Raw genomic sequence first — 15,442 nt, 5'->3', positions numbered from 1 at the left:
TATTTCTTTTAGATGTATCTAGAATAATTTCTAGAAGCATCCCTATACAAGTATGAATATGGGTGACATTAGGCATTTGTAATCAACCCAAAACAAAGACAATTCAAGAGTCTTTTTCCATAAACAAGTTCTCCTTTCTAATTTCCTCTTCTTTAGTTGAATCTTCTGATCTTAGTTAATAATCTTAGGCTAGCAGAAGGGTTTTCCGATTATACTTTTCTTCTGCTATTCTCCACAAGTTGAAGGCCATAAATACGAGCTGAAACCAAATTAAAGAACACATTTATCTATTATGTCAACTATTTAATTGACATTCTAAAGGTTGCAATGAATATTGATACATGGAATCTATTCAATACATGAATGGTGCAGTAAGTGAGAATGCACGTGGCCAAGTGTCAATTTATTTATTTTATACTCCCTTTGTTCCATTTTATGTGACACTTTTCAGATTTCGAGATTCAAACAAGTCTATTTTTTTTACCGTAAGTTATTCATAGATCTTTTGAACATTTTGACTTATAGAAATTTTTACGTAGTTTACAAATATATAAATATCATTTAAAATAAATTGAAGATTGCATGCACAAATTACCGATCAAACTTAAACTGTTTGACTGACGAAAAATGAAAAGTGTCACATAAATTGGGACAGATGGAGTATTATTTTAACGAAACAATAAAACATTTAGCCGTTTTATTTTCATTGTAATTGAATGTACTAACATTCAGTTGAGTACTAACTAAGAGAATTTTAATGTCATAACTAAAGTATTAAAGTGCAGTTGTTAAACTTCAAATTATGTTATTATGTAATTAAAATATTTGTATTTAATTATTTTATAATTTACTGGAGGAGTAAAATAGTGATTCAACTTCACACTTTGGAGCTTTCCATTTTTAATAATTATGTCACTGTATCATTGTTTAGTATTATTGCTCCAAGAAGTGATGGTTGGCAATGGTAATGATAGTGATGATTATGATGGTGATTAGTGTTGTTGGTTGATGATTACATGCGGATCCACCCCTCTAGGTGGGGGTGCACATGCACCCATTAACTTCAGAAAATCATGTATATGTATGTATCTATCTTGAGAAACTGACAGAAATTATGATATAATTAAAAGTGCACCCATGAAAATCATAGGAGTGTCGTTGTACTATTGGTACAAGCTAGACGATCCACTTGTGAGACTCGGGTACAAATCTAGTTTATTTTAGTGTTTTTATTTCAAGTTTATCTTAGAGCTCATATTGAGCTGAGGTAAATAAAAATTATCCAAACAAAATTTAGTGATTTTATTGATATAAAACAAAAAAACGACTTTGCTTCATACTTTTCTTTTACCTAGTTACTATATGAGAAATTTACTCTAAAGCCCAAGGCCTCATCTAAATTTGATCTTCATCTTGAATGTGCTTCTGTGACAATGAAATTGATCCATAAGGTAAAATACCCTCTTGATCACTTCACTTCCTTTCCACTAGAAAGTGAAGGGGCAGTCTGTTATCTTGTATTTGTAACCAAGTTATGAATAGACAATCCGCTTGGCTTTTCTATAATCACGAGTTTGATTACATATGTCATTTCGAGTGTGCTGCTGAAGAAGAGCTTGGAGTTATAGGAAATCAAAGTTTCCTATTTGAAGTACAGAATGTTGGGTAAAAAACTACAATATTGATATTAGATTGGAATTATAAAGTAGTAAATAACTTATCGATCACAAACACTGTGTCGTGGCAAGCCACTGCCTTGAAAGCGATTTCAGCTCGACTCCAGTGCAAATCGTTGAAGCCGGTCGCTCCCCAAGGTTCCATAGTTACTCTCAAACATGTGCACTCGTGGCTGAGAGTTTGGAGGTTGCCCAAAACCAATTGCCCAAAATATTCTAAAGATAAGAAGAAATGAGGGAAATATTTTGTTTCCCTTTTTGTTGGTTTCTTAGCATTCACAAAGGCACTACTTATATAGGAAGTTTCTATATGAGTTATTGTAGAGTCAAGAGTTAATTTTTGATAACGCATTGTGAATGTTAATGGAATTAAAGGCCATTACATCACATTCTATAGAAACTCTTTGTTTTGCTTTGGAACGGAAAATTTATTCTCTTTGTAACATATTTTACTTTGTGTTCTTTGCATTACAATAAATGAATAAGTGAGAATTAATATCACAATCCTCCACTAATTCAAAGACAAAGAGTAAGAACAAATTTTGGACAAAAGGAAGGAACATGTACGTAAGTGTCAATATCTTTCGATTTGAATTGACACGTAGTGATATGAGGCAACAACTTAATATACACAAAGTGAAGTACTCTTGAACTGAGTGGATTTAAATTGAGACTCCCGTAACAAATACTATATCCTTAAATTTAAGCAACCTCTGTGATACAAAGTGCTTTTATGGTCATGCACACACACCTTGGGTCTTATGAGTGCTCTAGAAAGACGACCCAAGTCTTTCATAAAAGGCGACCACACCTTTACACTCACGTAGGTGATTCCATAAAGTCTATCTCAAATACACCACCTTACGACTATAGAATCATTAAGAGAAAAATAAACTCAATCTTTTAAAATACTGTCTCACGCCATAGGGATTGAAAATGTGGTGTATATTGAGGCCTAATGGGTCCACCACACTAGCTCAATCAAGGGGCTTTAGCCCCATCCCCCTCGACGTTTCAAGGATTATTTTCCTTGTCAAACCCTTGGTCATATGATCCGCCAAATTTCTTTCGGACCTTACATATTCCAAGGAAATAACACCCAGTTTCAACAACTGTTTAACCGTACCATGTCTGATGCGAATATATCTCTTTTTTCCATTGTACACGTTATTTTTGGCAATTCCAATTGTTGCTTGTAAGTCACAATGAAGAGAGACTGATGAAGCTTGTCTTCCCCACAATGGCATATCCTCCAAAAGATTTCTTACCCACTCAGCTTCTTGCCCTGCCAACTCGAGAGCAATGAATTCTAATTCCATGGTAGAACGTGCTATACAAGTTTGTTTGGAAGACTTCCACGAAATAGCACCTGCACCCTAAGTAAACACATAGCCACTGGTGGAGCTAACTTCATCATTGTCAGTTACCCAATTTGCATCACAAAAACCTTCTAAAACGGCAGGAAATTTGTTAAAATGCAAACACCAATTCATAGTACCTCTCACATACCTTAGCAAGCGATGAAGAGCATTCCAGTGTTCACTACTGAGATTATGAGTATATCTACTCAATCTACTAACAACATAAGCTATATTAGGCCAAGTATAGTTCATGAGAAATATTACACTCTCAATTATTTTAGCATATTCAGTTTGAGAAACACTAGATTCTGTATTCTTCTTCAAGTGTATGCTAGGATCATAAGGAGTTCTCACTGGAATTACAGCAAAACAATCAAATTTTTTCAACATTTTTTCAATGTAATGAGATTGACACAAAGAGAAACCATTAGCAGTTCTTTTGATTCTAACTCCCAAAATCACATCTGCTTCGCCAAGGTCTTTCATTTCAAATTTAGAAGACAAAAAGTTTTTGGTCTCATTTATAACATTCACATTAGGACCAACGATTAACATGTCATCTACATATAAACATATAATCACACAATCTGAACCTATCATCCTAGAATAAACACAGGTATTAGATTAATTTACAACAAAGTCATTATCCACTAATGTGATATTAAATTTTTCATACCATTGCTTAGGTGTTTGTTTTAGTCCATACAACGATTTTCTCAATTTGCATACTTTATCCTCTTGTCCTGGAACCACAAAACCCTCAGGTCGAGTCATATAGATCTCTTCCTCTAAGTCACCATTTAGAAATGTTGTTTTGACATCCATTTGATGTACCACTAAATCATGAACAGCGGCTAAAGCAATAAGAGTTCTAATGGTCGCTATTTTAGTCATAGGAGAATAAGTATCAAAGTAATCAACACCTTTCTTTTGGTTAAAACCCCTAATCACAAGTCTAGCCTTATATTTTTCAATTGTACCATCAGTTTCAATTTCTTCTTAAATATCCACTTGCTACTTATGGGTTTACAACCTTTAGGTAAATCATACAAGTCCCAAGTGTGATTAGAAACTATAGAGTCTAATTTACTTTTAATAGCCTATTTCCAAAATATAACATCTATTGATCTCATTGCTTCATCGTAAAATTTAGGGTCTTCTTCTATTAAATAGATAGACACTAATTCATCGTTTAAGACATTAATATCAAAATTTTCAGTTAAGAAAGTAGTGATAAAATCAGGACCAAAATTAGTCTCAAATCTACATCTTTTATTTCTTCTGAGTTCATTTTCATGCTCATTAGAAATAACATTCGAAGAAGGCACTACATGAGAATTATCTGACATAGATGTAGAAGCATTGTTTTGCACATCACTTGACACATTCATTTTTAAAGGAAAAATATGCTCAAAAAATTCTGCATCTCTAGATTCACAAATAGAATGATCACTTAGAGACATAAATCTATATGTAGCACTATTTTGAGCATAACCAATAAACACAGTATCAGAAGTCTTAGAACCAACATTTACTCGTTTTAATCAGGTAGACCAACCTTAGCCAAACACCCCCACACTTTCAAAAATTTCAAGTTAGGAGCAAACCCTTTCCACAACTCATATGAGGTCTTGTCTAACTTCTTATGAGGGACTCTATTAAGAATATAACATGTAGACAAGACAACTTCTCCCCACATATTGTCAGATATACCAGAGCTTAAAAGCATAGAATTCATCATTTCTTTAAGGGTTTTATTTTTCTGTTCGGCTACGCCATTTTGTTGGGGAGTATATGGAGCACTAACTTCATGAATAATACCATTTTTCTCACAAAAATTCTCTAGAGTTTTAGTACTATATTCACCGCCCCTATCAGATCCGAAACTCTTGATTTTTCTGTCTAATTGATTTTCCACTTCTGCTTTGAATTTCAAAAACATGCTTTCAGCTTCATCTTTAGACTTAAGAAGATATACCTTAGTGTATCTAGAAAAGTCATCAACAAAAGTAATATAATACTTTTTTTCCACCTCTGCTAACAATGTTCTTGAAATCTGCTAAATCTGAATGTATTAGTTCAAGTAATTTGGTCTTTCTACTAATAACAGATTTGAAAGGTTTTTTGGCATGCTTTGCTTCTACACACACAAGACATTTAGAAAAATCACCAGTTTTATTATATGAATTAATTTCATTTTTCTAAGTCTTCTAATAGAAGCAATATTAATATGACCTAGTCTACCATGCCATAAATTAACAGACTCAACAATATAAGAGGAATTTGAAATACTTGCATTATTGACAATCTCTTGAACAATGTTCAATACAAACAATCCTCCACTAAGATATCCCTTCCCAACAAAGTCTCCTCCACGAGAACACTACAAAAAAATGCTCAATTTATGGGGGTTATTTTGTCAATTTATAGCGGTTTAGGGATCCCACAAATTAAATTGTGACGGTTTTTAAAAATGCCACAATTACCCTTGCCACGAGCATAGTTGCAGCGGTTTTAGTAAACCTCCACAACGTCCCCCGCAAAATGACTTTTAAATTTGTGGAGGTTTTCCGATACAATTTTTGATGGTTTAGAACCTTCACAATATGATTTCAATATTTTTAAACTCAAATTTGTGTGGATTTAAAACTGTCATGGCTTTAAATTAAAATTTACATTTATAATTTGATTTGTGGAGTCTTACAAAATTATTATTTTAATAATAAATGTGAAATTTTATTTACATCAAGCCTTCAAAATAATAAGTAGTTTTAAATTTGATTTACATCAATTCTTCAGAATAATAAGTAATTTTACTAAATAACACATTTAAAGCAAATTAAATTTCACTAAGCAAGTTTATATTAATAAGTTTCACAAATTCAAATTTATGTCAAATAAAAGTAATACAAACTTGTGTATAATAATTTTAACATAACAATGTTAAATCTTTTTAAAATCCACATCAAATAAACATAACAAAAAATTTGTAGCACTTGTTTGGTGATTTATGTTGTTGTCGTCCAATCTTTTTATCCAAAGTGACATAAGCTCTCTGCATCAGGCTGAAACAATGAAAACATTATATATAATCAGATAAACATATATTGATACCCATATATCTTCGTACATCTTGATAAAAAAGTATTAAAATTCAATTCATTTCAAAAGCAAAGCATATAAAGCTTTGATTTTACAAATAATTATAAGATTATGGATGAAAGAAATTTACTTTGATGTTCTCTCATACACACTAATAAAGTGAATAACAACAACTTCATGATTATTTCTACATAAGTTTACTAGGTTTATATTTTCCAAAATCATATAATGATTGCTCATTCGATTTAACACGTTGGTTCAAGTATTTTTCACTTCTCTTGATTTATAAGTTAGACTTTCCTCTTTGACCTTAGTTTTTTCTTTCATTTACCAAAAAGTAATCATAACTTCAACAATTTATCGTACTGAATAAGAAAATACATAATTTTAAAGTTATATTGATATCGATCACAATCTAATATGAAAAAATGTCCTTTAATTTGTAATAGTCGATCCAATCAAGAATAAAATGATTACGTGATTCTTAACTAAACAAAAATAAAATTATGATTTACCATAAATCAATCAATGATTGGATATAGACGACTTTACGATGTAGTGAGAATTCAAACAAAATCTGAAATATGTAAAAAAAAACATTGATTCAGTAAGTTTAACAACTTGCAAAATATAAAATGATCAAATAATAATATGAGTTTCAAATTCTAGTATGAATCATCAAACTCGCGTAACACAAAATTACCTTTGTATTCAAATAATGAATTATTTTTCCTCTATTCCACTTTGCAAAGCCTACAATGAAAAATATAATTAGCAAAACTACATATAAAAAAATGAAGTAAGGAAGAGTGAAAGACAAAAGGAGAGAGGAGAGGGGAGGGTGTGTGTTTTACGTGGGAATTAATGGGTTAAGGGGAAAAAGAAATGAGTTAAGGAGAAAGAAAAAAAAGGTATTTGTGTGTTGTTTACGTGGGATTTAGGAATGGGTGGGAGGGGGTGGTTATTTGATTATGTTTGAATGATTTTAGGGGGAATTATAGTCTTTAGTTTGTTTTTTTTTAAATTTTGGAGGGAGATGTATTAAAATTTTGATTGAGTTGGATCTAAATGAAAGATAAAAGAATTTTGTGCATAAAACAAGCTTTTATTTTTAATTTTTAATGATAAGTACTAACTATTAATTAAAATGTTTCACCCTCAACTAGTATTATAAAATCTTAAATAAAGTTAAAATACAAATACAAATAAATATATATAAATATTACTATTGACTTAGCTTTAAAAGTTATAAAATTTAAATTTTTGTGTTATGAGACAACAAAAATCACTAAATAATATAAATTAAAGTATTACTATATAAGATAAATGTCTAAGTGAAATTGCATATACTAAGTAAAAAAACATTCGAAGAGTATCTTAATATATAAAAGAAATAGAGGATAAAAAAATCACAATCAAGTTAAAATAAAAGAAGGAGAAGGATGTCTCGTGTGTATGTATATATATAATAAAATTAACTTTCAACATTAAATGTTATATATTATATAATTTGAAAAAAATACTATATATTATATTATATTATATTATATTATATAAATTAATTTCTAAATGTAACTAATCTACTAAATTTTTGGGGCTCGATAATCCCAATAAATAATATTAAATTGTGGCGATTTTCTAACCTCCTTAATAAAACCACCATAAAAATATTTATATTGTGGGGGTTATAATAAAATGCCACAAAATGAATTATTAGTGGGACTTTTAAAAACTCCCACAAGTTAGCCGCTAAAAAATGAGCATTTTTTGGTAGTGGAAATAATTATTTTATCAGCTTCAAAAAAAAGTTTAAGGCCTACTTTGTTGAGAAGTGCTTCGGAAACTAAGTTTCTACTGAGGGAGGGAACGTACAAAACATTGTTCAAGGATAACGTTTTTCCAAAAGTTAATTTAAGTAAAAAATTTCCTTTACCCATAACTCCAGCAGTAGTGGAGTTACCCATGTAAACACACTCTCCATCAGTGGACTCCTCAAAGTCATGGAATAAATTCTTATTAGCACAGAAATGCCTTGAAGCGCCTGTGTCTAGCACCCAGTCAGTTTTGTTAGACACTAGATTTGCCTCAACGACTACAACATCAATCACTTCATTACCCTCAGCAAGATGAGCTTGGACATCACTCTTTCCTTCTTGCTTTGAGTCTTGCCCTTTTCTTTGATAGCACTTGGCAGCCCCGTGACCAACTTTTCCACAAACAAAACAAGGACCCTTAAATTTTTGAATTTGACTCTCCGGCTTGTTGAATTGATTTTTCTTCTTCATATGTTCCTTTTTTGAGACTTTCTTCTGTTTTCCTTTGAACTTGTCTTTCACAACAGTACCATAAGATTCAACAAGATTAGCTTTAGAAGAATTAAAAGAAAGTTCTTCCATCTTATCTTTGAGACGGTTCGCCTCTTCAGTCCTCATACAACTAATAAGTTCTTGGAGAGTTAAATTCTTTTTCTTATGTTTTAATTGATTTCTATAATCACTCCAAGATGGTGGGAATTTTTCAAGCAAAACATTAGCCTGAAATATCTCACACATCTTCATGTCCTCGTTTAGAACATCAACAGTCAAGTTCTCATATTCGTGAACCTGTTCCATTATTGGCTTATTATCAACCATTTGGAATTTAATCCACTGACCAACAACATATTTTTTCTTTCCTGCATCATCAGCACCATATTTCTTTTTCAAACTATCCCATATTTCTTTGGCAGATTTATAAGTAACAAATAAATCAAATAAAGGATTAGTCGTATGATTTAGCAACTGTCCTCTCACAGTTCTGTTATCCTTTTCAAACTTCTTTTTAGCAACATCATCAACAACCATAACATTGCTAGAATCAATAGTAGTATTAGAACCATTCATAGAAGGTTCGTTAAATAAAACATAATCAACTTCTAATTGTTCAAAGAAAATTAAAAGTTTTTGTGACCATCGTTTAAAATTATTTCCATCCAAAGGCTCAAGTTTTGAGAAATCAGAAAAAGTTTTGTTCAAAGAAATAACCATTTATCAATATTGTATGTTAGTAAATCGCTTTCAAATTGTTGGGAAAATATCTACAATATTGATATTAGATTGGAATTATAAAGTAGTAAATAACTTATCACAAACATTGTGTCGTGGCAAGCCACTGCCATGAAAGCGATTTTGGCTCGACTTCAGTGCAAATCGTTGTAGCCGGTCGCTCCCCAAGGTTCCACAGTTACTCTCAAACACGTGCACTCGTGACTGAGAGTTTGGAGGTTGCCTAAAACCAATTGCCCAAAAATATTCTAAAGATAAGAAGAAAGGAGGGAAATGTTTTATTTTCCTTTTTGTTGGTTTCTTAGCATTCACAAAGGCACTACTTATAAATGAAATTTCTATAGGAGTTATTGTAGAGTCAAGAGTTAATTTTTTATAACACATTGTGAATGTTAATGGAATTAAAGGCCATTACATCACATTCTACAGAAACTCTTGTTTTGCTTTGGAACAGAAAATTTACTTTCTTTGTAACATATTTTACTTTGTGTTCTTTGCATTACAATAAATGAATAAGTGAGAATTAATATCACACAAAAATCGTTGCTCCTCCGAAAAAGCTTCCCTGACCAACAACAAAAACAAGGACAACTAGGAGAAGTTACACACTTCAGCCCCGCCATCCGTTGAAAAACCAATCAAACAAACGAATGAGGCATCGATCATGATTTGTTGCATATGTTTAAGCCAGGCTTTGTCTGGTTACATTTGCCAGCTATGCAATTACTTCATCGACGAGACTTGTTTCCCTCTTTGAGACTGAAGCACCAAAGAATTAGCAATAAATGTATATCTTGAAAAAACTGAGATATAGAATAACTTTCATATAGTACAAAGAGTCGTGATGTAGCTGGACTTGAAGAGTAAACACATGATATGTAAATAACTTGAAAGAACAAATGAAGAAAAAGGGAATAAGTAATAAATTCATCTGTACTCACATATTTTTTAGCGTACATGGACCTGAAGCTTGTCTTCTCCTGTCATATATTCATTCAACTCTGATAATTCTTAATGAATAAATATCTCCAAAACTAGGCGGTAAATCTCACAATTCTGCAGATATAGTCAGACATATAAAAAGTCATTTTCAATATATTGATCAAATGGCGCTTACAAAACATTATCCCCAAAAAAAGAGAAGAAGAGTAGTTTATAAGAGAAAGAAGAAAACAAAACCTATAACGATATAGGTCAGGGGCAGATGTATATTGTCGAGACATAATATAAGGCTATGTATATTTCTCAAACTTGTTTATAACAATGATATTTCTATTTAGTATTCAAAAACACATTGTAGACATCTTTTAACATTTGCCACTACAGGAATCAGAAGAGCAAAAAAATGGAGAAGAACTTGTTCATATAAAATGCTACTTAAATAACGGGTTATTCTTCCGGCCAACGAGTTGAAGCTCGTCTCCTCCCCTCATATCTTTAGCATATTCCTTAATCTTCATAGCAGAATCTTCAAGTTGAGGGCTCTCTACAAGTTCGATAATTTTCAATGAATAAATATCCCCAAAACTAGGCGGAATCTCCTCAAGATCACAACATCCCTCCAGTTTTAATTTCTCAAGCGCGGGAAAGGATTCCTCTCCAACCACCCAATTGGAAAGAGTCACTCTATGCAACTTCAAACATTTGAGATTCTTAAAGGTGTCTTCCTCCTCCATGTTCCATTTTTCCCCATGGATGATTGTATCATAAAGTGTCATTTCTTCAAAGTTGGGCAGTATCGCTATTGTTGATAGTGAATTGGTTGACAGGGGAAAATCAAGTAGACACAATTTTTTTAGATTCGAAGGGAAGTGAAAATCCCACGGCCGATTTGTTGCTACGAAGGACCCACTGTCGTTTGTGTTTGAACTTTTAAAACCTACACTAAGGTTTTCTAGTTCAGTTAGGCAATCAAATTTCGGGAACCAATGTTGTTCTGTTGAATAATCCCATGATTCCTTGAGAACAAATACAAGCACTTGAAGATTGGGAAACCTTGTGAAAATATACTTTGCATCTTTCGAATAGGAAAGCACGAGTAGTTTCCCTAATATTCTCAAGTTCTCTAACTTTGTGTCCTCTGCTATCACTATTGATCCATCTGCATCCATATCAAAGAAAGAAGAATCATTCACGGACAGTACTTGCAACTTTACAAGATCCCAAATTCGCGGTAATAGTGCGAAGGCTGATCCTTCATTATGCACCAACAAGATTTCTAGATTCCAGAGGTTTGAGAAAGACAAAGGCAGAGATTTAACTTCTGTCCTAATGCATAAGTACCTCAAATGATTCAACATGCATATTTCATTCAGCAAAGAATCTTTCACCTTGATAAAAGAGGGATCCAGGTCCAAGTATCTAAGAAGCCTCAAGTGTCTTAGTTGAAATGTTTCAGAAACACTGTCGTCACAAACTACTGTCAAAGAATACATGTGTTTACCAGAATGCCTTTTCTTATTTGAATCAAACTGGACAAAATTGTTAAGCCCCAATAACTCGCTGTTATAATGAATGGTCACTATACGTGGCATCAAATCTGAAGAAGAAGATGGTGTACTTGAACTTATCCATTCAAACAACTTTTCCTCTCTTGCTTTTATAAAACAAAAGTCATGAACAAGATCATGAGGTTGGCAACTCGGTTCATCACCTATCTCATTGAAAAGAATTACCAAGCTACTGGAAATTAAGTTATCCATATAAACATCCATCACTTCTTTCACACTCTTCATCTCTATCTGTTCCACAAGTCCTTTAGCACTCCATACAGCTTTCAACAAAGAGATTGTCAGTGCAGTGTCCTTTGGACAACTTGCAAGGTAAAGCAAGCATGGCTTCAGGTGATGTGGCAAATGGTCATAACTTAATTTTATAACTTTCATCACTTCCACTTCACTGTTCAAAATAAAAGAACTCAAATTATTTTGAACTTCAAGCGACACAGTCCTTTTCTTTTCCCTCCTAGCAATGACTCCAGCATTTAGATCAGCCACCAAAAGAAGCCCTTTACAATTTTCGGCTATTTCTTTACCAACATCTAATAGGTCATCAGGGAAACTCTCGTTGTCAAATTCCTTTTTCTCTAATAACTCCCAACTTTCTTTTGATCTTAGCAATCGAAGATTAAGAGGAGCAGTGTAGAGCTTTCCATGCAAAGCCACTTCCTTTTTTCGAGTTGTCAAAATAATTCTACTTCCTTTCTCAACTTCTGGAAAAGGTCTTATTAACTCATCCCATGTAGTAGTATCCCACACGTCATCTAAGCTAATAAGATACTTCTTTCCATACAGTTGTTTCCGTAGCTTATCAGTAACATCAATATTCTCACTCAATATTGAATTTGAGTCACTAACTTGATTAAAAATTTTATCCAACAACTTCTTCTCGGCATATCCTTGGTCGACCGTGCACCATGCACGAAGTTCAAAATGGCTAGAAACTGATTTATCATTTTTTACTTTGTATGCCAAAGTAGTTTTACCTGAACCCGGCATACCAGTGATAGAAATGACATCTAGATCTGCCGGTCCACTGGTTAGCTTTCTAAGTATCAGGTTTGTCTTCTCCTCAAAACCTACAATTATTTTATCAGTTGTCAATGATTTGCTCAGCTGGCTTCTTGGGAGAGTTCAGAACAGTGAGACCTCTATTCTCAGGAATCTTCTCATGTAAATTGGAGATATCTTCTTTGATAAGCTTGATCTTCTTTCTGGTAATGGGAAGTGAGAAAATAAGATGTAAGAGACCATTATCTCGAACAATAATTGAATCAATGACATCTTTTGCCTCATATGCCACATTTAAAACACGTGCCCAGAGATCTTTATACCATTCTTGCTCAATATTCACAGAAAAAGATCTTATTTATTCTAGGTCTTCTTTCACCAGCCTAATTTGTTCCTTTATCAAAGCAATTGAATAAGCATTGGAATCCAGCAAATCATCTAAGTGTCTCTGTAGCAGATGCATAAAGAGAGGTCCATCACTCATGGGGAAGCAACATTGAGATAAATCTGAGACTTTCAGATAAACATGTTTGAGATCTTCCTTGAGGATTTCAATAATTTCTAGTAACTTTAGGGTTGCACGATTTGTCTCATCGGTACTCTCTTTATTCCTTAATTTCTCTTCTAAGTCGCGAACAAGAGTTGATACCTCTTTGATAAGTGCTCCAACAAATGCCAAAAAATCAAATAATTTGTCATGATGAATAAAGTCATTGGGCATATCAAAAAGAATAATTAATAGGAACTCAATCATGACATGAATTTTTCGATCCCCTAAAGTGCTAGGGGTAATAACAGTTATCATGTGCTCTTGTAGATGAATAAGATATTCCCAAAGAATGTCCGGAGAGGTTTCCATGATCTTCTTAATAAAGCGTCCAATTTCTGCTGAAGTTGAATCTTTCAAATTTGTATAGCATATGTGCATAACCTCCAGTTCAGTTGGAATAATCTTCAAGAGTAGATGTGCTAGCTTGAAGATTCGAGAGTCTCTATCATTCTGATCATCCTCATCTTGCTTGGAGATTTGAGCATATTCATCAGTCTGCTCATCCTCATTTAGCTCGGAGAGTTGAGAGTCTTCATAAGTCTGATCATCCTTGTCTTCATCATGTTAGCATGATGGACATCTAAACAATTGTATATATTAATGTAATTATGTAGTGAAATAAAATAGCATGATCAAATAGATTTGTTGTAGAATCAAAGGAATATGTATTGTGATAGATTGGCTGATTTGGAGGGATAGCAAAGCAGATTTAGAGGGATTGAATAGCAAATTTGTAGAGATAGAATAGCTGATCTTTAGGGATAGGAATGACAGATCTATAGGGATGTGTAGTCTTTATTCTCTCTATATAATGGAAAGACTCTCACTTTGAGAGGCATTCATCAAAACTGACACGGTATTAGAGCCTTTTTCAGTGCTTAAATTCTTAGTGTCTTTCATATGTGGTTCCTTTTAGAATTTTTTTTGAAAGTTTTGGTTCTGCTTACTGTTAGTCAACAGTTAGTCCAAAGTGTCTTGGAATCTTAGTCTTGGTCATTCTGGTTATTTTGCATCATTACATTTCTATTTTCCTTAGCTTGTCAAGATCATGGTGTCATATCAGTTTGAGTCCTTCCATGTTCGTTTCACAGGAAAAAATTACTCTGTCTGGGAATTTCAATTCCAACTATTTGTCACCGAAAAATGATTATGGGGACATATAGATGGAAGCGATCCTACTCCTACCTATCCTACAAAGCTCGGTCAATGGAAGGTTAAAGATGCTCGGGTGATGACATGGATTTTAGGGTCAATTGACCCTCTTATTGTTCTTCATCTCAGGCCATACAAGACAACAGAGACCATGTAGGATTATTTACGAAAGGTTTACAACCAAGACCATAGTGCAAGGCGCTTTCAGTTAGAGAATAAAATTGCTATGTATTCTAAAGGAGGTCTCTCTATTCAAGATTATTTCTCTGGATTTCAGAACTTATGGGCTGAATTTACCGATATCGTTTATGCTAAAATACCTTTTGAATCTCTCTCCATCATTCAAGAAGTTCATGAACAAAGCAAGCGAGATCAATTCATGATGAAATTACGATCTGACTTTGAAAGTGTTCGCTCCAACTTGATGAGCCGTGATCCATCTCCCTCGTTGAATGTCTGTTTTAGGGAATTACTTCGTGAAGAGCAGCGTCTCTTCACACAAAATGTTTTCCATCAAGGAAATGTTGTCACGGCTACATTTGCAGCTCAAGGGAAAGGAAATGGCATGAATATGGCTAGAACTCAATGCTACATTTGCAAGAAATATGGTCATATTGCTAGCAATTGTGGCAAGAAGTTCTGTAATTGTCACGCCCCGAGCCTACTCCTTGGGTGAGACCGGCACTAGGAGACCATTGCTGGCCTTAAGCGAACCCTTGGCCGGAATTTCTTAACTCAGCGGAAACCTAACTCAACAGAAAAACTCAATGCAAATGCAAGATTTACAAAACAACTTAACTTATGAAATCTGGCCACAAAGGCAACTCGAATCTCAAAATATAATATTTACATATATACGTAGATGAGAGACTCAAAACTAACTGACTGACTGTCTATGAAGCCTCTAAAATACTGAGATGGATGTTGGGACAGACCCCGCAACATCCTAATAAAACAAAACTAAGAATACAAAATAATTGAGTCCTCCGGAATGCAAGGAGGCTCACCACTGACTCTGGAGTGCTCAGTTGGATCAACGACGTGCAGG

General features: G+C 33.4%; 2 protein-coding genes across 2 annotated transcripts in view; one reads left to right on the top strand and one right to left on the bottom strand.

Moving 5' to 3' along the window:
* LOC125835990 (uncharacterized) overlaps positions 1-15,442 on the top strand; it is a 154,656-nt gene that overhangs the window by 88,518 nt on the left and 50,696 nt on the right. The gene's annotated exons all lie outside the window — the stretch shown is intronic.
* The window catches only part of LOC125836088 (putative late blight resistance protein homolog R1B-8), a 29,445-nt gene continuing 24,559 nt past the window's right edge, over positions 10,557-15,442 (bottom strand). Inside the window, 2 exon segments of the mRNA XM_049515172.1 lie at positions 10,557-12,792; positions 12,794-13,747. Coding sequence (XP_049371129.1) covers positions 10,557-12,792; positions 12,794-13,747 — 3,190 coding nt within the window.

The sequence above is a fragment of the Solanum verrucosum genome, unplaced genomic scaffold (assembly GCF_900185275.1).
Source record: "Solanum verrucosum unplaced genomic scaffold, falcon-dt-bn FXZP01000208.1, whole genome shotgun sequence".
Taxonomy (NCBI): domain Eukaryota; kingdom Viridiplantae; phylum Streptophyta; class Magnoliopsida; order Solanales; family Solanaceae; genus Solanum; species Solanum verrucosum.
The sequence above is the reverse complement of the archived record's forward strand: the minus strand, read 5'-3'. Positions and strand labels throughout refer to the sequence as shown.